Source organism: Megascapheus bottae, chromosome 20 (assembly GCF_031878675.1).
Source record: "Megascapheus bottae isolate mThoBot1 chromosome 20, mThoBot2.hap1, whole genome shotgun sequence".
Lineage (NCBI taxonomy): Eukaryota > Metazoa > Chordata > Mammalia > Rodentia > Geomyidae > Megascapheus > Megascapheus bottae.
This window is the reverse complement of record NC_143528.1, coordinates 32,846,040-32,867,762: the sequence shown is the minus strand read 5'-3', so window position 1 is coordinate 32,867,762 and position 21,723 is coordinate 32,846,040. Positions and strand designations below refer to the sequence as shown.

At 39.8% G+C, this 21,723-nt stretch overlaps 1 protein-coding gene across 3 annotated transcripts; it reads right to left on the bottom strand.

Moving 5' to 3' along the window:
- Positions 1–3,324: 3,324 nt before the first annotated feature.
- Positions 3,325–11,795, bottom strand: Npy1r (neuropeptide Y receptor Y1). 3 transcript variants are annotated; one of them, XM_090353788.1, is made up of 4 exons: positions 11,647–11,795; positions 9,155–9,240; positions 4,708–5,554; positions 3,325–4,595 (listed from the first exon to the last, which is right to left on the bottom strand). In XM_090353788.1, exons 3-4 carry the CDS (start codon positions 5,404–5,406, stop codon positions 4,143–4,145), a joined length of 1,152 nt encoding a protein of 383 aa, XP_090209914.1. In that variant the 5' UTR covers positions 5,407–5,554; positions 9,155–9,240; positions 11,647–11,795; the 3' UTR covers positions 3,325–4,142. The 3 variants fall into 3 exon arrangements, with proteins under 3 accessions (XP_090209914.1, XP_090209915.1, XP_090209916.1); XM_090353789.1 differs by lacking the exon at positions 9,155–9,240; XM_090353790.1 differs by lacking the exons at positions 9,155–9,240; positions 11,647–11,795 and having other exon boundaries at positions 4,708–5,619.
- Positions 11,796–21,723: the final 9,928 nt, after the last annotated feature.

Sequence of the window (21,723 nt, the reverse complement as noted above, 5' to 3'; positions counted from 1 at the left end):
TTGCTGTAACGGAGGCAGATGTACAATAGATATAACAGTCTCCAAAGTTCTCTTCTGGAAGGAAAGAAGCTATAAACAAAACAGAAATCATGGAACTTCTTGGTGTTGATGTTGATTTTATTAATGACCATTTTTTAAGGTTAACATTATTAGAATTTTAAAACATTTGTCTCTAGTTAAAATGCATTTGTTTTCTGACAAATTCTCAAGAAAAGTTTACTAGATGATTTTTATGCAAAATGTTTTAAAGCTTTATCTTTTTAAACTTTAAACCTAAATCCATGGACTGTGTAGTTACAGAAATTTAGGTTTAAAGTTTATCTCATGCTGATTGAATATCAGAAAATACTGTAGAAGTAAAAGCATCTGATAAGAATTCTTATGTCAGATATTGCTTTTATTGTATCGTTCTCAGGAGACCATTTTAATCAACAAATGCTTCTCTTCTACATCTCTGGAGAGTTAGGAAATGTAAATGCCAAATCTGCTATGCATATAAGTCTGTGACATTGTCTCAGGGGATATTTAGTGCAAATGCAGCAAATGCACACAAGGCATTATCACAGGGAGAAGGTAAAACATCACATGGAATTCTCTCATTAAATGTGGTCATCTCCTGACTAATTATATGCTGACCAAGCTCAGAAATGCTTAGAAAATGAGGAGGAATTTAGATAGATTAGACTGAGACTTGGCGAGTAACATATGCTTTGTCTTGCATGGATCCAGTGAATCTGGAATTCTGGTTAACTTGCCTGAGTTGCCATTTCCTAATCTTTGAAATAAGGATGAGAAAGGTAACTGTGTAGATGTTTTGTGAAGGTCAAAGGAAGTCATGTACGAAATTTCAGACACATTGTATGTGCTCACATATTGCTTATGTCTTCTTCCCATAGATGTCACTGTGAAAATAAAAGTAGATTTTCATAATTCTAATGCCTCTTATATCAGTTTTCATCCTAGGAATGTATCATTTAAAATTAAAGTGTGAAAGCAAACCCACAGAATGAGAAAATATTTGCAAAGATATGTATATATAATTTAAAAAATACTCTCCAAGTGAAAAGATTTGAATACACATTTTTTCAAAGAAGATACATACACACACACATAGACACACTTCCATACATATGTCCTTTAAACACGAGAATCTATGCTTAATAAAATAGTCATTCTGGAACTACAAATCAGAATTATAATAAAAAACCACTTTACAACCAATGGAATGAGCCTGATCAGTACGACAAACAATGGTGAAGAAATTGGAGCCCTCATAGATTGCTGGTAGGGATTTAAACTGTGCAGCTGCTCTGAGAATTGTCAGGCTGTTTCTTTGTAAGCTAAACACAGAGTTAGCAGGTGGCTGGAAATGTCACTCTTATGTATAGGTACACAAGAAAAAAGAACACACATCTACACAAAACCTTGTACATGAATGTTCACAGCAGCTTTATTCTCAACAGCCTAAAACTCTATATAATCATGTGAATGGATAAACAATATATAAGGTATCTATTTTGCAACTGAAAAGTGGTATGTAATAATTTGGGAATGTTTTGTATAATCATTCTATTTCATTTTTTTAGTTTTTGTTTCATTTCCTTCTTTTCTGTTTCACCTACTAGCATTAAAATTATATTCTAGAGTGATATCCTAAGGATACCTTTGCCACTAGTTTAATAGCACTAGCTAGGCCAGGAACTGAGGCATTCTTCCACTTATGCCTCAGTTTGTGGCTTAGATAAATACTTCAGCATGAGCTTTGATTTCCACTTGTTTGAAGTGGTGATACTATAAGTCAGTCTCCACACGCTGGCACTTTATTTGGCACATATGAAGTTTAAAAGCTCTGGCTACTCTCAATCTATTTAAAATTCATAATGCTATATTAAATTGGGCTTTTACTAAATTAATGATTGGTTTTTTTTGTCTCCATGGTTTGCATACTAGTCATTCTTCCCTGAACTCCAACTCATTTTTGTTGACTACAGGCTATTAGCTCATCAACATCTTTGGGAAAACCAGAGTTTGATACAGAGTTCATTATTCATGTACAAGCCCAGCCTACAGAGCCAAATAAAGATCCTCAAATCCCAGAAGTGGCCATATCAGCATATGAACTCACAAAAAATATCACTTATGCATTTAGACCACTCCCAATTGTAACTTGTGGCTGCAGAACCTAAGTAAATATAGAAAGACAGAATCTCTCAGTAATCCCCAAAGGCAGAAAAATGATAAAGCAGCAAAGAATTCCAGGTGTGAATAAAAAATTATGATGGAATTTTCCAATAGTTGCTGATAGTTGGTTTTTATAATTGCATTTGTCTAAATGTCTAGGCTATGACTGGATTTCATGTCAACATTCATGGAAAAAGTTAGATATTTGTTTAACTTTCAAAGTGGATGGCTCAAGTTTGTAAAATACCTAAAATGCCATTTGGGTTTCACTTGGGACTGACAATAATACAGTAAAAGAGAAATCCCTTTCTTGGTACAGAGGGAACTTAGGAAAGAGATTCCAAGGAAATATCTGCATGTGAATTCAATAGGATCATAAATGTGAAGGGATAAAATTTAGCTATTAGTCATGCATTTGTTTCACAAGTGTATTTTGAAAACCCATGCTCTCTGCACTAGTGGGCAAAGTTCTGGAGGAGACCCTCTGTCTTTTGGAGCTTTTATGCTTTGCAAGGGTGACACCAAGAGCAGTTGTTAGTTACAACCAAGGGTAGAAAATGTTCCATCAGCTAGCAGATCTTGGATGTGGTGGTAACATCACCTGGGTCATAAACAAGAAAAAAAGGCAACGAAGAGAGACATAAACTGAGACTATTCAGAAAAAGTAAAACCAATTTTAATAGCAAACGTGTTTGCCCTTCTAAAATCAATACATTGTTAATATGCGGTATGATACAGTGAAGATTTGCCTTGGTTCTTCCCAGCGTCTTTTCTCCAGATGATGATGATTCTGAGGTTCACTCATGATGACAGGTACATGAAATTAAGGGTATTAACATGACATAAGTACTCCTCACATAGTGTACGTGTCACAAGACTCTACAAGTCACACACAGTTTAGACAATTTAACACAGGCTATATGACATTTTTAGGTATTATTTCTCCTGGCTGGAGTGAACACATTTTTAAACATTGTCCCTTGATGTTCTTTGCTTTGAAAGGTGGACAATGACAGTTTAAAAAATTACTACATAGGCACTGATCTATAGAAAATACATTTTTTTGTTTCTATATATTGTAAGCTGGAGGTGCCTTTTGAAATATATATTCATACCAGAAAGCTTGATGAATACTAAACAGTTTATAAAGGATGAAAAAAGCTATCAATTCAAATGAATATAATTTAACTATTTGCAGCAAAACTAATTTACTTATTAAACTAATTACTTGAAAATGCTTTGGTTGTCAGGTACCATAATGATTGTGAAATTAGGGTAACTGTTTTTCCACTTACTTTTTTCCACTTACTTCTTATGGGTGGCCTAATTCCCTGTGAGAGTCACAGCTGAAAACCATTCTTCATACATTTTTGTCTTAAGTGATACTCAATTAGGAGGAGAAAATTAAGTTCTCTCTTTAACAGATGTTAAAAAAGCAGATCACTCCCCAATGATATCAGGCCGTCATTCAGCTCTACACCTCGAGGGTAGCTTTTACATCCCTCATCCTTGTAACAGACTGAAATGATTTCTGCCATTACCTGAAGATGTTCTGGTGTATTGAGCATCTACTGTAATCAGGATGGACTGGTATCATAAGAGTCTCAGACAACTACTACTTCTGAAATCAGCTCATAGTAACACTTCAAAGAAACTAAATCATAATAAATACAATAGAGAAAGCTTTACGTTATAGATATAACAACACAGTAAAAGCACTTCAGGAAAGTCTGGCCATCTCTACTACCAGAAGATTACACAGCCCATACATTTTGTGTCCACATGTAATCATGACGATTGTAACAAATGCAACAACATGCAAGTCAAGAAAATCCTAGTCTTTTTTTTTTGCAAGTGCTGTTCACATGATTCCGTGGGGAGAGCAGGCCGGGACAGCAACATGGCAGGTTGTGCTTGCTTTTGAACAAGGGGTCCTTTGGGGCCATGTGCCCCAAGCAGTTTCAGATTTTCTCATTGTCATCGCTATTGATTTTTTTAAATGCCACTGGGCTCGCTTGTTTCAAAGAAGTCTTGGAAACATCTGTATGCATGGTGGACATGGCAATGGTCTCGTAGTCATCATCCCGAGACCGGAAATCACAAAAGTTAAAGAAGAACTGCAAGTCTCTCTGGAAGTTTTTGTTCAGAAACCCATAGAAGATGGGGTTGACACAGGTGGATATCATGGCGGTGAGGTGACAGAGCAGGAAGAGCAGGTTGTGGTTGCACGTAGCGATGATCTGATGGTTCCAGTCAAACACAGTGTTGAAGATGGTGAGAGGCAGCCAGCACACCGCGAAGGCCACCACAATCGACAGCAGCAAGACGTTGATCCTTTTGGTTTCGCTGGACCTGTACTTGTTGTCCCTCATCTTGTCCATCATATTATTCCTCTTCTTTAAGCGAATATATATCTAGAAAGGAACAACAACACCAGTAAGTTCAAACCGAGCCACCGGGTCGATGCGGAATTCTGTGGAAAGGGGAAAAAGCAAGGGCAGTGATGGGGTAGGAAGGTTGTCTCACCTTGAAGTAGCATATGAAGATAAAGCAGAGTGGGCCAAAATACTGCAGCACCAAAAGAAGAGTTGTGTACGACAACCGATGAGAGTCTGACGGGAACTTGTCAAAGCACACGTACTTGCCTTTGAACGCGTCTAGGGTCACGTTTTGGAAGGGCTCGTCGGTCAGTACTTGATAGATCAGGAAGGGCAGGGAAGAAGCCACAGCCAGCACCCAGATCGCAGCAATACCTATGTATGCATGTCTGTTATTGGGTCTCCATCCTCGCGGGTTGATGATCAGCTGATGCCTCTCCACGGCGATGAGAACCAGAGAGAAAATGGACACTGTGATTGAAACACACTGCACAAAAGGATTCAATTTGCACATCAATTCCCCAAAGATCCAGTGGTCCATGAGAGTGTAGACAAACGTGAAGGGGAGACACATAATAGCCACCAGCAAGTCTGAGAAGGAAAGGTTCACAATTAGGATATTGGTGACGTTTCTCATCTCCTTCTGTTTCAAGATGATTATGATCAAGGCCAAGTTTCCAGAGACCCCAAGAATAATCACAGCTCCATAAGCAAGAGCCAAGGTAAATATCACAGCCAAGGGCAAGTGACAATCATCGTTTTCAAAAGCTGAAAATGGGGAAATCTTCTCCGACCAATTATAGTGAACGGAGTGATTTTCAACCTGGGAAAATGATGTTGAATTCATTGTGTTGCTTGGGTGGTAATAGATTAGACAAACAGGAGGTTTGTTTCTTCAAAGCAGGTCAAATGTTCAGCATATTTCTATTCCACATATCCGAAGCCATTTACCACCACAATTATTCTGAATTCTTTATTCCCTTGCATTGACCCACCTGTAAAGAGAAAATGACCAATTGTGTTACTAATTTTGAGGGCCATCACAATGCATTCTGACTCATAGAAGAAGTAATGTACCCACTACCTGATGAATGTAACTGTAACCCTTCTATCTCACCGACAATAAAATACTATTATTAAGTAAAAAAAAGGGAACTCTCAATTGAAGACATCACAAGGAGTAAAGAAAATGTAATCACGTGAATACTTTTTTAAATAGCATAAGCAATACAAACATTTAGGTCACAATACAAACATAAGGTCACATTCCAGCCCTTGGCAGACATAGGTGGGAGGAGCACAAGTTTCATGCTACTTTGAGACTGCTACACAATGAGTTCAAGGCTAGCCTTGGATAGATATGAAGCCCTGCCTCCAAAAGCACATCACTCTGGACTGGACCTCAAGCTTTTGCATATCTTTCTCACTTAATGTTGGAGCTCTACCACTTGAGCTCTATCTCCACTTCCAGCTTTGGGCTGGATAACTAGACATAAGAGCCACTCAGATTTTTCTGCCTGGGCTGGCTTTGAATCTTGATCCTCAGATCCTAATCTCCTGAGTAGGTAGGATTAAAAGTATGAGTCACTGGTACTTATTATTTAGACATTTGTTCACTGAGTTTTGACAATCTACTGATATGAAGATTATATATATATATATCATATTGCTCAAAGTCTTATTCACACCATACTATCAACATAATCTTAAACACTGAAAGAATGTAAAGATGTAACAAACCACATAGTGTACAAACTATGGACACGCAAGGGAATGCAACAATACTTAATACATTATTTGTATACTGTAGAAACGGAAAAACAAGTCTAGAAGTTTCTCAAGTCTAGAAGATAACTGCTCACTACACACTGGACTGGTTTTCAAGGCATACACTATTGAGCATAAAAACATTCAAACTGCGATAATCAATGCAGTGAAACATCAAAACATTCTTTTATAAAAGACTGTTGAAAGACTATGGTATTTAATTCAGAAAATATAATGGTAAAAAAGACCTTCTCTAGTTTGGCCTGTATATTATACAGAACTTGGCTTAATTCTACACCTAAATATCCAAGTAAGAAATAGGACCAAATGAAATATGTTTTAATAAATGCCAATAACATTATGGTAACAACTGCTTTCACAAGTAGCAAGTGCTCCATATACTAACTTTATATCCAATACACGCATCCTAACTTTAAGACATTATATATTTTACTAGTATGCCAGAAGCCTTTAAAGGATTTCTAAAGATTTTTCCCATGTAATATCTTCTCTCCTCCCCATAATCTGTATGCATCCAATGCGAGGCTATAGATTTTAGTTGGAATTTTTATTTTTGTGCATATGTGCTGATTAAGCTTGAATTCAGGGCTTTGTGCATGCTAGGAAAGCACTCTAATTTTAAGCTATGCCCCCTTGTCTGTAATTGCACAACATGTGGAAAGGTTGTAATCATAGCATTTTGTAACATAAATATTCTTCTTTTACTAACAAGGCAAAACACAGAGAAGAGTGTTGTACAGATTAAAGCCTCCTTTAAAAAGAAAGAAGGATCTGATTTTTCCTACATTACTAAATAAATATATGAGATGGGATTTCCTGTGCTAATTAGCAGGTTTTTGTGCTGAGCTGAGACACTGAGTTGTCCTTTCTTTTTTCTTTTTTCTTTTTTTTGGCCAATCCTGGGCTTGAGCTCAGGACCTGAGCACTGTCCTTGGATTTTCTCAAGGCTAGAACTCTACCACTTGAGCCACAGCACAACTTCCAGCCTTTGTATCTATGTATGTGGTACTGAAGAACTGAACTCGGGTCTTCATGCATGCTAGGCAAACACTACCACTAGGCCTGAGTTGTCCTTTCTTATGTTACAACAGAAGAGAATTGTGTAGATTTACTTCCATTACAAGGAAAATAAGACATTTAGTGAACAAAAGCGTGCTTGCCTTTTAAGTGATGACTCTAATAAACCTTTCTTTAGTGTGTTTGCTTTCTAGAATATAAGGTGTTTTCTTTCTATTATGAAACTATAATTGGGTCTTATAGAACTGAAGAGTGGAAATAAAGGTCACTATCCCCAATCAAATGAAAGGATTAAAGTTATTAAAGCATGCTAATGTGGATGATTTTAAGGGTGAATATCATTAGAAATAATATTCTATTTCACAACCTGGAGTGACTCTGTAATTCTTTTTTTTTTTTTGCCAGTCCTGGGCTCAGGGTCTGAGCACTGTCCTTGGACTTTCTCAAGGCTAGCACTCTACCACTTGAGCCTCAGCACTATTTCCGGCTTTTTTCTATGTATGTGGTACCGAGGAATCGAACCCGGGTCTTTGTGCATGCTAGGCAAGCACGCTACCACTAAGCCAAACTCCCGGCCCCGACTTTGTAATTCTGATGGAGTAATCATACTTTCTCAAGAAGTCCCTAGAAATAGAATGATCAATTTAATGGTAGGGTGTGAGAACAACCATCTAAGAAATGGGTAACCATTTTTAAGATTTTTTTGAAAGCTCTTATTTCTTTGCAGAATTCAAGAAAATTTAGCATCATATTTCATATTCAGGTTACTATAGAGATGTTAATTGTTACTCATCCGTTTTTCTTCATTACTTAACGTATCCGTGGAACTGTGAGCAGCAAAAATACTTTCTCATGATCTTCTCCAGGCTTCTTGTCATCGCCAGAGAAATGATGACTTAGATATGAAACACATGAGCTGTGGCCTTTTGACATTCCTCACTCTGACACGTAAAGACATCTAAGTCATGTCTTCTTTCCTTTCTTTGTTCTAGGCTAGCTTGCATAATCTGAGTCCATCAAATACAGTTCTGCATCTTCCTCCCTGCCATTCCAAGTAGATGGGTCTTCTGTCAGTCTCACTCCCCCCCCCAATCCAAATTCTGTATGCCCTCAAATCACCATGTGGTGCCTGGAAGCCTTGATTGGCTGGCATTGATTTTAAAGTAGGCATTGTGCATACTTCTACATAAGTTATTTTTCATGGCACTAGGATTTGAACTCAGGGCCTTTTACTTCCTAAGCAGGTGCTCTACTCTTGGAATCATGCCTGCAGCCTTTAACTGTGCATACATCTTAATACTTGGAAAAGATTAACTTGAGTGATGGCATTTACAGAGATGGCAGGGGCATGGCAGAAATAGTAGTTTCCTGAGTTAAACAGGACATTATTTTATTCCATCCTAGTCTTTTTATATGCAAAATGATTGTTAAGTCTAATAGTCATTTTATTAGATTAGATATATTTCCCATAAAAGTAGGAATTGGTTCTGAAGGAACATCTATTCAGCCAACAAATACTTATTTAACACTTCCTTTGTGCCATGCCTGGTTTTAGTGCAGACAGCCGGGACCTTTATACTAAGTTCGGAGTCTTGTGGACAAGGTCAAGAAAAGACAAAGTAGTAAATGATATGGTAGACTACACTGATCCATGCCATGGGAAATAATAGCACAAAGAAGTGAGAAATTGGGACTGAGAATGGTAGTTCTTACTATGTGGTAAGAGAAGGCATTCCCCCAAGTGTGCTGAGGAAGGAAGCCATGCAGACATCTCAGAAAGTGCATCCTACCTGGAAGGCACAACCACAGCGTCCCTAGGGCTGGAGCATACCTGGTGTGCTGAACAGCAATTGGAATAGGACTAATGGGCAGAGATCTATAGGCGATTAAGAAGAAAGGGAATAGATGTTGAACTGGGGAAGAATGAAGAGAAGGGACACAGACTTGCAGACCTGTTCTGATGGGATGGTCTTAACTTCTTTTTTTTTTTTTTGCCAGTCCTGGGCCTTGAACTCAGGGCTTGACCACTGTCCTTGGGCTTTCTCAAGGCTAGAGCTCTACCACTTGAGCCTCAGCACCATTTCTGGCTTTTTCTATGTATATGTGGTACTGAGGAATCGAACCCGGGTCTTCGTGCATGCCAGGCAAGCACTCTACCACTCAGCCAAACTCCCCACCCGGTCTTAACTTCTTAAGCCCAGAAAGGGGGAAGTGCTGAACAGCCTTTGCCAAACCCATGAAGTTCTATGGCTTCTGCTTTAGACTTAACTCCTCTGGGAGCTGCTTTCACCACACTGAGAGGGAGAGAGAAGTAGAGAGAGGCATCAGGATGACAATGCAGTCACCCAGGAGCAAGAAGCCTAGTTGTTCCCAGTGCCGGGAAAACAGTTTTTAAAAATGTATCACCAACTCATTTTGACAACTTTGAGAACCATGCATTCATTTGTTTTAGGGAAGCATACTGAAACATTACTCTGAAAACACGGAAATTATATTTGATTAGCACGCCCAACATGATAGATTTACGAGGCCCAGTGGCTTTCCCACTAACTAGATGTCAATTTACCTATGCAGAATAAAAGGTTAATTTACTCCTACAGAAATGTGTCTAAGCTTGTGCACAGAATTGTCATTATTCTGGTTGGTAAAGCAGTTTTGTGTTGAATAAAAATGTATATTTTTACTTGGCTTTCGTATAATGTCAAGAAAGGATAATTGCCAGAAAAAATAACAGTACTGAGTTGACATATCCTATCTTTGGAAAGGAAACAATCTGACATTTGCTGTTCCAAGATATATTTATAAAATGAATGATACAACCAGGGACACTGAAGCAACTAAAAGCTGTTAAACCTCAGTGTAGCTACCACGTACATTTAGAGACAGAATAGACATTGCATGTATACAATCACCTGCTGGTAAATGATTCCCCATTGCAAAGGAAAGTTACCTTCCCTTTCTTCCCAATTAGAATGTTTAGCTTCTTGCTGTGGATTTTTTTGCCTCTCCAAATTCAAATTGTCTGTTCACTCCTTTCTGATTAGATACAGCCTCCCAAAGTTACTGCTAGCTTATCTAAATGAGTTACATAATTCTCTGTTGTTCTGAAATGGGGGCGGTGGGGGGGGGGTTTAACAGCGGCCTGAAGACACCAGAGGAAGGACTGGAAAAGGAGGGAGCCACGGGGAAGCTGAGGCTGTGGGCAGGAGCGGGGAACTGGGCTTTAGGCAGGAAGAGCTTTTTCTTTTTCTGCAAAAGGAAGCCTGCCCACCGAGTGACAGCTGGCTACTCTTTCTCAGTTTCAATGCCTACAGAAGCAGACAAGCTGAGCCTCTGCATCTCCTGCCTGTGGATGCCATTCCTTATCCCAAGTTGGATTTCTCATAGGGTCGAAGTGTGGATAGTAAAATCTCTGAGATGGATCCCGAAGGCAGGCTTTCTCCAGTCCCTGTACTGAGTTACCAAGATCCCTGTCAGCATGCTTACCTGCCAGCTTTTGCAGACGATGGAACTAGTTCTGGAATTACAGTTCCACACACATGCCTCTCTAGGAGCCCCTGTGTTCGCTCAGGAACAAATTCCATCCGTGAGCATCAGAGACAGGCAAAGCAGGACAATACCCACCCCAGCCCAGGGCGAACAAGCCCACGCCAAAATCCAAAGCCAATTTGCTTTCCTTAGCCTAACACATCCGTCCTTCACCCATTCACATCTCCCCAGGCTAGCCGAGGACCCAGGGGCACATCCAGCCCAGGAGGCCCCCAGGGCCTCCGTCCTGCCTCTCCTAAGCCAGCCTGCTCCACCACGCACCTTCTCCAAGGATGACTGCTGGAGTCCAGTGGTTACAACTCCACAAATCGAGGGCAGGGGTCTGGGGCTCCATCCCAGCTCGGGTGAGTGGCAGGGCAGGTGCACCTGGCGCTAGGGTCGGCGTGCGTATGGAGCCCCGCACACCTGGGCGGCGGGGCCGAAAGGAGAGGGGGTTCTGGAACCCACCGTGCCCAGCGCAGCCAGCCCGGGGACTCCACGCCAACTCCAGCACCGGCCACCGGCCGCCCGCGGGGCCTTCGTGAAAACCCAAGAGAAGAAAACTTGGGTTCCCGAGCCCAAGCCCGGGCCGGGCGCGCGCGGGGTGGCGGGCGCTCCGGGAAGGCGGGAAGTCCCGGAGCACCCCGCCACCTGCCCGCCCAGACAGCGGGGGCGGTGGGGGTCTCCCCACGCCCCGCCCCAGCCACCCCAGGTTTGGGGGAGCACTCACGGCCTTTCTCGTCTCCTCCCCTACCTTCGTCCCACCAACAAGCGACTTCTTCAAAGTCCCCGCCAAGGCATCCACTGGAAACTTCCGTGGTGGGCGGCGCAGCCGTCCGGGCGTCGGCGTCGGGGGGCGCGGGAAGGTGCGGGGAAGCCAGGGGAGAGACGGGCGAGGACGGCGGCGCCTCCCGCTCCGCTCGCCCGCGGAGATCGCTGAAGCTGGGAAGGGACGCCCCCTTAAAGCCGAGCTCCACCTCATCCCGACCACGTGACGGCGCCCCGGGAGGCGCGCCCTCCGCCCCCCGCACCCCTGGCGAGCCCTCGGGGCGCGGGGCCCGCGGCTCCGGGGAGCACCGGGGAGGGCGGAGCCGCTCCACGCTGGGCACTCGCGCGCCCGGGGCGCAGCCGAACACCCCGCTGCCGCCCCGTGCGCCCCGGAGCAGGGGCTTTAAAACAAGAAGAAGAAGAAAAAGGGAAAGTCAAGGCCACAGCCAGCTCCTTTGTTTGCGGGTCAGTGCCATCTTGTGGCCGAAGTCCTGCTGGCTGCATGCTGAGGGCCGAGCCCCCGAGCCCCAGGCCGGGCTGCAGGCCCAGGATGACCCGGGGAGCCTCGGCCTGGGTCGCTGCAGCTTCGCCACTCACGCGTTTTTCTACTTGCTTTTGTGTGGCTGAGATAATTCCTCACCAGCGCCGGAAAGTTATCAACCCCCCCTCCCCACCACCACACACACACACTCTCTCTCTCTCTCTCTCTCTCTCTCTCTCTCTCTCTCTCTCTCTCTCTCTCTCTCTCTCTCTCTCTCTCTCTCTCTCTCTCTCTCTCTCTCACACACACACACACACACACACACACACACACACACACTATTGGCGAATAACAACAGCCTCAAGTCAAGTCTTGCAAAAGCCAAAGAAATATGCCTCAGATATGACAGACAGACAGACAGACAGACAGACAGACAGACAGAGAAAGAGACAGAGAGAAAGACAGAGACAGACAGACAGAGACAGACATACAGACAGACAAAGAGACAGACAGAGACAGAGACAGACAGAGAAAGAGACAGACAGAGACAGGGAGACACAGACAGACAGACAGACAGACAGACAGACAGACAGACAGAGACTGACAGAGAAAGAGACAGAGAGGGAGAGCTTTCAGCTAACCACCTTGTTTGCTCCTTTCAGAAAACAAATGCATTGAGAGTGATTCATTCCAATCACCTAGCTGCTTTTTGTGTTTGCTTGTCATTTTGGAGGGAAGTTTAGGGGGTGTGGAGCCCCCCCTTGAAGGAATATTCCCCTGTTCACTGCTTCATCTTTTACAACAGGGAACTAGGAAGGGAGGACAGAAGGAAAGAAGGAAAAGAGGGAGGGAGGGAAGGTTGGGATGGAAAAAAGGGAAATAACGAAGGAAGTCAAAGGCAGGCCTAGACATAGTTGGGGAATCCGGGTTTAGCACTCACATCTCAGGTATTTTATGTGGTTTCTGTTCTGGAAGCCAGTTACTTAATGAACACATAGTCATATGTAAGCAAGATTTACTGGTGCAGATGTCTGAAAATTTCTTCGAACGAAAAATAGCCTTTTATTTAAGATATGGACACTGCCTTGAAGATGCAGAAATATTCTACTACCCCCCCCACACTCATCTTCTAACTAGAAACAAACTAAAAATTGGAACCATTCTTCTGAGATTTACAATTAAAATTCTTTTTTTCTGATTATTAGCCTGACTAAATGTGAATTGAAGTTCAGTGAGAGTTTCTTCATTCATGTAGATAGTGATGTACACCATTTCTGGCATTTTTTTTCTCTCCAGAAAATGTCTAAAATATTTGTTCTTAGACATGTTTATACATTTGGGAAAAGCCAAAACCACAATACAAACATACTATGAGTTGAGTATGTAATAATAAATGCATGTATGTATTTTAATACCATTCTAATAGATAAAGTAAAATGGTAGACCTAACTTACATCATGCAGGCATGTATTTATTTACACACACATGCACCAAGAAAAGCTATAAGACTCACTTTAAGACTTTTATAGGGTTTCACATTTGTGCTAGGTCTGCTGAGACTAGAGTCCCCCAGTTTCCACACTCTACACATCTGGGATAATAGACAGGCACATTCAGCTTGTTACTGGTTGAGAGTAGCCTTAAATCCTGGTCCTTCGTCTTTTCCTCCTGAGTAGCCAAGATAAAACATGATATGGCTGTCTCCATTCCTTCAAGGAACAATAGCATACACATTTATATTTACTATGACTCCATGCATCTTTTCTGTGTTTCATTTCTTTTCTGTCACATTCTCGTCAGGAGTTTGATCTTGTTTGAGCCTGGAGCAAGAATTACTAATAACACAATTGGACTCTCTACCAAGATTATATAATGATATGTAAACATGGTTTCTATAATAAGAAATATCATTTTGTGGTGAAACTATAACTGGGGCTTGGATACTATGTGTATGTTCCAAGAATCCTAATAGGTACATGAACAAAGTCTGCATTGATATGGCTATTGTGTTTTGCCATCTTATTAACTCAGTTTTATGAAGTATTATTCATGAGGCAAATCTACAGTGCTCCATTTTTAAGATAGAAATCACAAATACTAACTTTTGGGCGTTTATTGGTCTGAAAAGACCATTCTCTATATCAAATACAAAGGCACAAGAAGTTTTGAAATACTTATCAATAGCAAAATTGCTAGAAATATAATTATAGACTGTTATCATATGTAAAGTAGAGAAGCTAGGAATGAAAAAAATACAAATGTAAATACTATAGGTGCTCCTTAGAATGCAGTCTTCTGAGAGGTTTACAATAGGCGAAGTAGATGGAATTCTTCAGGAGATAATACAATGAATTTAAAGGTCATTATGTTGAATTGTAAGAGCATATTATTTTTTACTGTTCTTAATTAGCCATTTGCATACTTTCCTGTGTGGAAAATTAGTTCTGATTTTTTTTTAAAAAAATGCCTTCTCTAAGGAGAGAGAAACATAAAATTCTGAGTATTTCTTTTGAAATTTCATAACAGCTAAACACAAAAACCATGACTAAGATAATGATCTGTTGTTCTCTTGGGCAACAGTCTCAGATACCATTTAAACTATAGAAGATGATCTACTCATCAATGTAAGTAAATCTTAATGTTATAGTTTAAAAAGTGGAACATTTTTATGTCTTACCCAGCCATTAAATCCCATAATTCAGAACTTAGTAGTGGAGAGCTTGCTTAGCATGCACAAGAGTTGAATTCAATCTAAGAAGAAGAACGAAGAGGAGGAGCAGGAGGAGAGGGGGAGAAACATTAACAAATGAAAATTCAAAATTTTCAAAATAAAAATAAATTCTATGATCTGATAATTGTCTAGAAAAAAATACTGTATTCGGTACTGGAACTTACGTCATGTAATGAATTACTGTCCTGCTGAATTTCTGCTTTATTCCTGCCCTGCTGAATTTCTGCTTTTGTAGGTTAAAGTTTCTAAAATGCTACTTGGCCCTGATGCAGATAAACTGTTACAAAGAGTTGGTAGGCACTAAAATTCTATGTAAAAAAAAAAAGAAAGAAGGAAAACAGGTTATACTGAATAGGAGAAACTTCCATTGATTAGGATAGAATTTCCTTCAAGAATTATGTTCTTAGCCTGGCACAGTAGGCATGGTGGCTCAGGCCCGTAATCCTAGCTACTCAGAAAGCTGTGATCTGGGCACAAAAGGACCTGAGACTCTTATCTCCAATTAACTTGTAGAAAATCGGAAGTGGGGCTTGGCTCAGGGGTAGGGCGGTAGCCTTGAGCTGAAGAGCTCAGGAACAGGGCCCAGGCCAAGTTTAAGCCCCATGACCACCACCACACACACAAAAGAATAGTGTTCTTAAAGAATATTGTTGAGTAAATGTGCTTTAAAAGCATAAGGAGGCTAAGATCTGGGGGATCAGATTTCAAAGACACATCAGACAGAAATATCTGTGAGACTCTAACTACAAATAATCATCAAAATGCTGGACTGGTGGAGAGACTCAGATGAGCTCCAGTGATAAGCAAGAACAAGAGGTCCTAAATCCAAGCTCTGCTACTGTTGGGGGTGGATAGGAGAGATGCATAAGACACACACACACACACACACACACACACACACACACACACACACACACACACACAGAGAGAGAAACATAGACAGACAGAAACCCAGAAAGAAGAAAATTCTACCAATAAATCAATATCATATCAATAATTATAAATGCATCTACTTTTGCCAGTTCTGGGGCTTGAACTCAGGACCTGAGCATTGTCCTAGGACTTTCTCAAGGCTAGAGCTCTATCACTTGTGCCATAGCACCACTTCTGGCTTTTTCCATGTATGTGGTACTGAGGAATCAAACCCGGTCTTCATGCACGGTAGGCAAGCACTTGACCACTAGGCTAAATTCCTGGCCCATAAATGAATCTTAATCTACAGCATTAAGATTTTTTATTAAAGAAGTTATTACATTGATTTTTACATCTTATTTCAAATGACGTGTTTAACAAACAAGTATTCAGGAAAGGAATCTCTATATACAATCACTGACTGGCACTTAGATTTTAGAACATACTCAAAATTAGGCTGAGAGTTTGTACGTCATAGATACATATTAGTCTATGCAATAAAACATTATGTGTATAGTGTTATAAGTTTTTATGTCTATGTAGTTGTGTTTATATCTGCAGTACCATGTCCATAGCATTGGATATGCAAATATTGAGTCTTCACTCTTGTACTGTTTGAGCGTTAAGTTTTTTTAAGCCCACTTCTTAGACATAATGAAATAGGACTAAATTGGTCAGTACCACTAAATAGTCAGTATAATCATTTTAACTCAATGGCCTTTTGGAGAGAATTCACTATTATAAACAAGTGACAGTTTAGTTATAAAATGAGTACACAAGTACCTAGACAAACTGTTCAATTATCTCCTTTTTGTAGAAGATGCCAAATATTGCTTGTGGATTGTACTTGATCTGAAATTGGAATGCACTTCAATAAAGTTTCATTGGATTGCATAAGCTACCTATTTGGGACACTTTTAAAACTTGCTAGAATAATATTCTAGAAAACAAAGTTCCTTAAATTATTTAGTAAGTACACAGATATTTTTCTGTGGGATTCATACTGTCATATAACCTTCAGACATTTAGCAAAAGGGTAATTCTGTGTTATAAGATGTAATGTTATGTGATAGTTACATGGGAGAATGAAAGGACCTTTGTGATTGTTACTGTTATCATTTTAATAGTAATTGTGACATTTTGTCTCAGGTGTCCAACATTCATAGAGACAAGGTAAATTGTTGACAAAGATGAATATGAGTCCGACTTTCCATCATCTTTGACAAATGTCTGTAAATTGCCAATATTTCCTGTACCCCTACTGTAATCTCAGGCCTGTTCTTACACACTATCATTGTATATATAGCACTTTACATGTAGCACATCATAGATAGATGGATAGATAGATAGATTGATAGATAACACATCAAGTAGTCAAAATCAGTAGGTTGAAAACTTGATAGCCCACACTATAAAGTTATATAAAACTACATTCTTTCCACTATAGGGGGTGATTCCTTATCAATATCTAAGAATATCATGAATGGGAACAGAGAGGGGTACTATAAAGAATTCCTCCATATCACTCCATTAAGCTTATGTATCCTGTCCTTACTTCTTGTTTTAAGAACTAGCTGTCATTTTCCTTCCCCCGGATACATATAAATCTAGACAAAAATCCAATATCCAACTATGAAATATTATGCAATCTAACTCCTCTGGACTCATGAGATCACTTAGCTACCAATGGTGTAGCAAGTAGGTAAAAATGACTCAATGTCACAGGTATTATATTAATAAACTGTAGACTAGAACTTTAGATAAGCCTTAAGGATTTCCCAGACACTCTTGGACCTGAGTTCTTCTTTTATGAGATATTCTGAAATGTCAGCTCCTTACCCTGTACTCTTACATTCACTGGATTCTTGTTTCTTTTCCATTCGTGTAAAGTCCATCATGGATTTACTCTAGCACTCTCATATTTCTGGTTTTGGCAGTGGATCATTGGAACAGCTGTGTCAACCCCCGGGCTTTGTGAGTCACCCCAGCCTGCTGACTTGGAACAGAGAAGATTCATCGTCACCGTGTTCTTCTGCTGTACTTCCCTGGGTGACCATCTGCAGTCCTAGTCTACTATGTTTTGTTGATGTCAAGTGTTAACTGCAACATCTCCTTACTCACTCATTTACCATATCTTTTGGGCCCAAAACTAAAATACAAACCAAGACAAACTATCTCCTCTGTTCCTAACAGGAACTCTCTTCCCTATGTACATCTTTTCAAGCCACCTTCCTTTTCTTGGATAGTAAGACACATTTGCTCTTCTCGCAGTTATTCTGCACATACCTGAAACTAACTTTGCCCAGGAATTTATGGCTGAAAATTCTGGGCACGATCTAGTCTTCATATTTATCCCTTGTGCATCCTTGGCCTTTTGTGACCATCTTGTTCTCTAAGAGTCTTCGTTTGCCTTTGCCTTTGGTAACTACATTTCAGCTTCTTTCTCATAGGGTCTTTCTCTCAGTCATCTCCCCTAGCATCTTCCATTTTTATGTGTTTATTCTTCTTTCCATAACATATGTAGAGCCAAATAATGGATCTTGTACCCTGTTACTAAATAGGCTAGATAGAAAAATGCTCCTAAATGAAACATTCCAAGTATCTTTTTTCCTACCAGTTTGCTAACATGCTTTTAAAAGTTGAAATGCCTGTGAAAAATGATCAGAGTACAAATATGGTAGCACAAACTTTGGAAAAGCATGGTTATTCAATCACATTAACTTTTGATTCTGGGCTGAGGCTTTGAAGAGTTCTCTAAACATTCTTTTTAAAGACTATTCAAAACAAACCAACATAACAAAAAATAAATAAATCATAGGTTTCCTTTCATTGCAACTTAAATATAGAACAGCTATATTTAGATATAACTAGATTGAAAAGAATAATTCACCATGAAAATTATTTGAAAGAAAATAGCTTTACAAGATACCAATGAACACTGTTTTTTTAAAGGTCTAGATGGCATACCTATGAATTTATATGATTAAATATTATGTCCCTGAAGGAACCCAGGTTCTCCAAATGATATAGAGAGATGAGAGATGACTTGTGGATATGTAAAATATTAACCTCTTTTGCGAAAGAAAGTATCAAATATAATTGTATAGCTATTACTAGTTGCATGAAAGAGGATATACCAGTTATAAGAGCAAACTATCAAGTATTTTGTTTCTGCTTTTTTTTCTCCCTTTTCCTGATTTGTTTCTGCTTTTCCTTTCTTTTTGCTTCTTCATATAGATTAGAGAGAGTATATGTGACTATCAACATTTTCTGATGATACAAAAGCATGGGCACTATTCCTGAGCTCTTCTTCTCCCAGGCTAGCACTTTACCACTTTAAGCCTCAGCTCTATTTCCAGTTTTCTGGTAGTTAATTGGAGAATAGAGTCTCATGGAACCCCATGGGTGTGGTAGTTTCATGCCTACAATCCTAGCTTCTCAGGAGGCTGAGATCTGAGGACCGCAGTTCAAAACCAGCATGGGCACTATAGACCCAGAGGCTCTTATCTCCAATTAACCACTAGAAAACCAAAAGTGGCAGTGTGGCTCCAGGGGAAGGGTGGTATCCTTGAGCTGAAGAGTTCACGGATGGAGCTCAGGCCCAGAGTCCAAACCCCATGATAGAGGAAAAAAAATTAAAAGAGTCTCATAGACTGTCTTGCCTGAGCTGGCTTTGAATTGCGATCCTTGCACCATAGCCTCCTGAGTAGCTAGTTACAGGAAGCCACTGATGCCTGGAAAAAGTACTGCTTTTTTACCGAGGTGTCTTTAATGGGTACATGATAATGAATGGCCTCATAGATATTTCAGAACTATAAAAGGTTCCAGGGTTTGTTATTTAAAATATCCTTTTTCAGGGCCTAGTGATTGGCCTAGTGATTAAAGTGCTTGCCTAGCATGCATGAAGACCCGGATTCGATTCCTTGGTACCACATACATAGAGAAAAGCCGGAAGTGGTGCTGAGGCGCAAGTAGTAGAGCTCTAGCCTTGAGAAAGTCCAAGGACATTGCTCAGGCCCTGAATCAAGCCCAGGACTGGCAAAATAAAATAAAATAAAATATCCTTTTTCAGACTAAGAAAGTAAAGATCAATAAAGTACCTATTTAAAAATATTTATTATTATCTTTAAGTAGTTGTACAGAATGTTTTCACTTCAAAATGTCAGCGTATGAGTATAACACATGTTGATTGAGCCCATCATGCTCCCATCTGGCCTCAAGTTACCTGACTCCACATTCATAGGTGGAATCAAATATTATGACAGCATTTGCCTTTCTTTCTACATTAGTCTGTCCTTCCTCCCCTTGACCTCTCACCCTTGACAAGATAGGTTTCCGTAAAGCCACACTGACAATGTGGGACAAAACCTGACCACAACTCAGGTGTTTGAATTGTCTGTCTATCACGCATGTTTGCATGTGATGTATGATCACATTAATATAAACATATTCACAAATACAGACATATGTGTGTGTAATTTAGTGTGAAAAATTTACTTCCAAAGGAATATTGTTCCATCTGTCTGGAAAACAGTCACTGCTTTATATTTGATGGCTTAATCATTAGGGCATCAAAAGGAGAAATAAAATGTTGCTTAAGGAGCTCAGTGAAGTGTTTACATTTCCCCTCGGGCACTCAAAATTATCATTGAATTGCTCCATAAAATGAAAATATGCTCAGAACTCTGGATTCATTTTGTAAACATCCTTTACACAATCAGTATGTACTAATAAAGAAGTCTTTTCATAAAGATAATGAATGTAGGCAGTGGAGCTGTGGATGGATCCAAGTGATAAAATTACTAGCCTTGATCAAAGGACCTCAGGGACAGCGCTCAGGCCCTGAGTTCAAGACCCATGATGGACCAAAATAATACTTGTAAGTTAGTTATTTATGTTAAGTCTGAAGTGTTTATTTTTATGACAAATTAAATCGACTGTTCCAAAGACATCGATGCAGCAAAGAGTATCACAAACATTTTTGGTGATACAAAAAGTGGTCCTTTTCACATCTTATAAATCTTACGGATTTAAATTTACTGTGCCACATGACAGAAAGGAAGCGTGTCTGCTGTGGTAGATTACTTGCCCGGCCTGCAACAAGTCTGGGTTCAGATACCCATTGCCCTCTAAAAAAGTGAACACAACATTCAGTAATGTTCTTTTCTCTAGTTCACTTACCTTATCACTCATAACTAATATTTCAGCACCATGTATCCTATGAGATTGTATCAAAACCCTTTCGTATTTGTTCTCCACAATCAGCAGCTATTATTGAAATAGAAAAATAACTTTAACCAAAACACCACACATGTTTGTCAAAAAAATAATAGCCCAGCCATGATTGTTTAGGAATTCGTCTTGGGAGTCCCAAGTGGTCTACAAGTTTTACCTCTACCAATAAACCTTTTTTCTTAACCTATAAGGAATCATGAAAACTGGGAAATAGCCAGTTTAATTTTGTAATATGAATAAAAAGCAACTTAATTTCCCAAGGGAGCACTTCAGAATTAGTGAGTAGGAAAACTACAGAATGCACAGATGGACTTTTACCATTATGTTGCCAGAGATGGCATTTTCTCTATGTGACTGCTATGTTATAAAACACAAAGAAAATAACCCTGTTGTGTACCTAGAAGAGTGATAAGATATAATCTTGAATCCTTTCTATTATTTCTTTAACTTAAAAAAATGATTCTTACTAATTTGATCACTGTGTGTCCTTAATACTGTATATAGGAATTTAAAGAAGGAATTTCGCCTCTCCTTTTTGAGGCTTGCATGCTTATGGCTCTCTGGGAAAGGAAAATAGGCGGGTTATCAGACTCTATCTGGGGCTTTTATTTTCAACACTCTAACAATAGCCTTTTCTTCAACCTGGAGTTTCCTCTTGTCAAAAGAAAACAAATTTTAGTAGGCAATAGCATAAGACGTCGATT

Coding starts and splice junctions, on each gene's coding strand:
- Npy1r (XM_090353788.1), bottom strand. CDS start 5,406: ATGAATTCAACATCATTTTCCCAGGTTGAAAATCACTCCGTTCACTAT. Junction 4,596..4,707: donor TCTTCATATGCTACTTCAAG/GTGAGACAACCT, acceptor GTTCCTTTCTAG/ATATATATTCGCTTAAAGAA.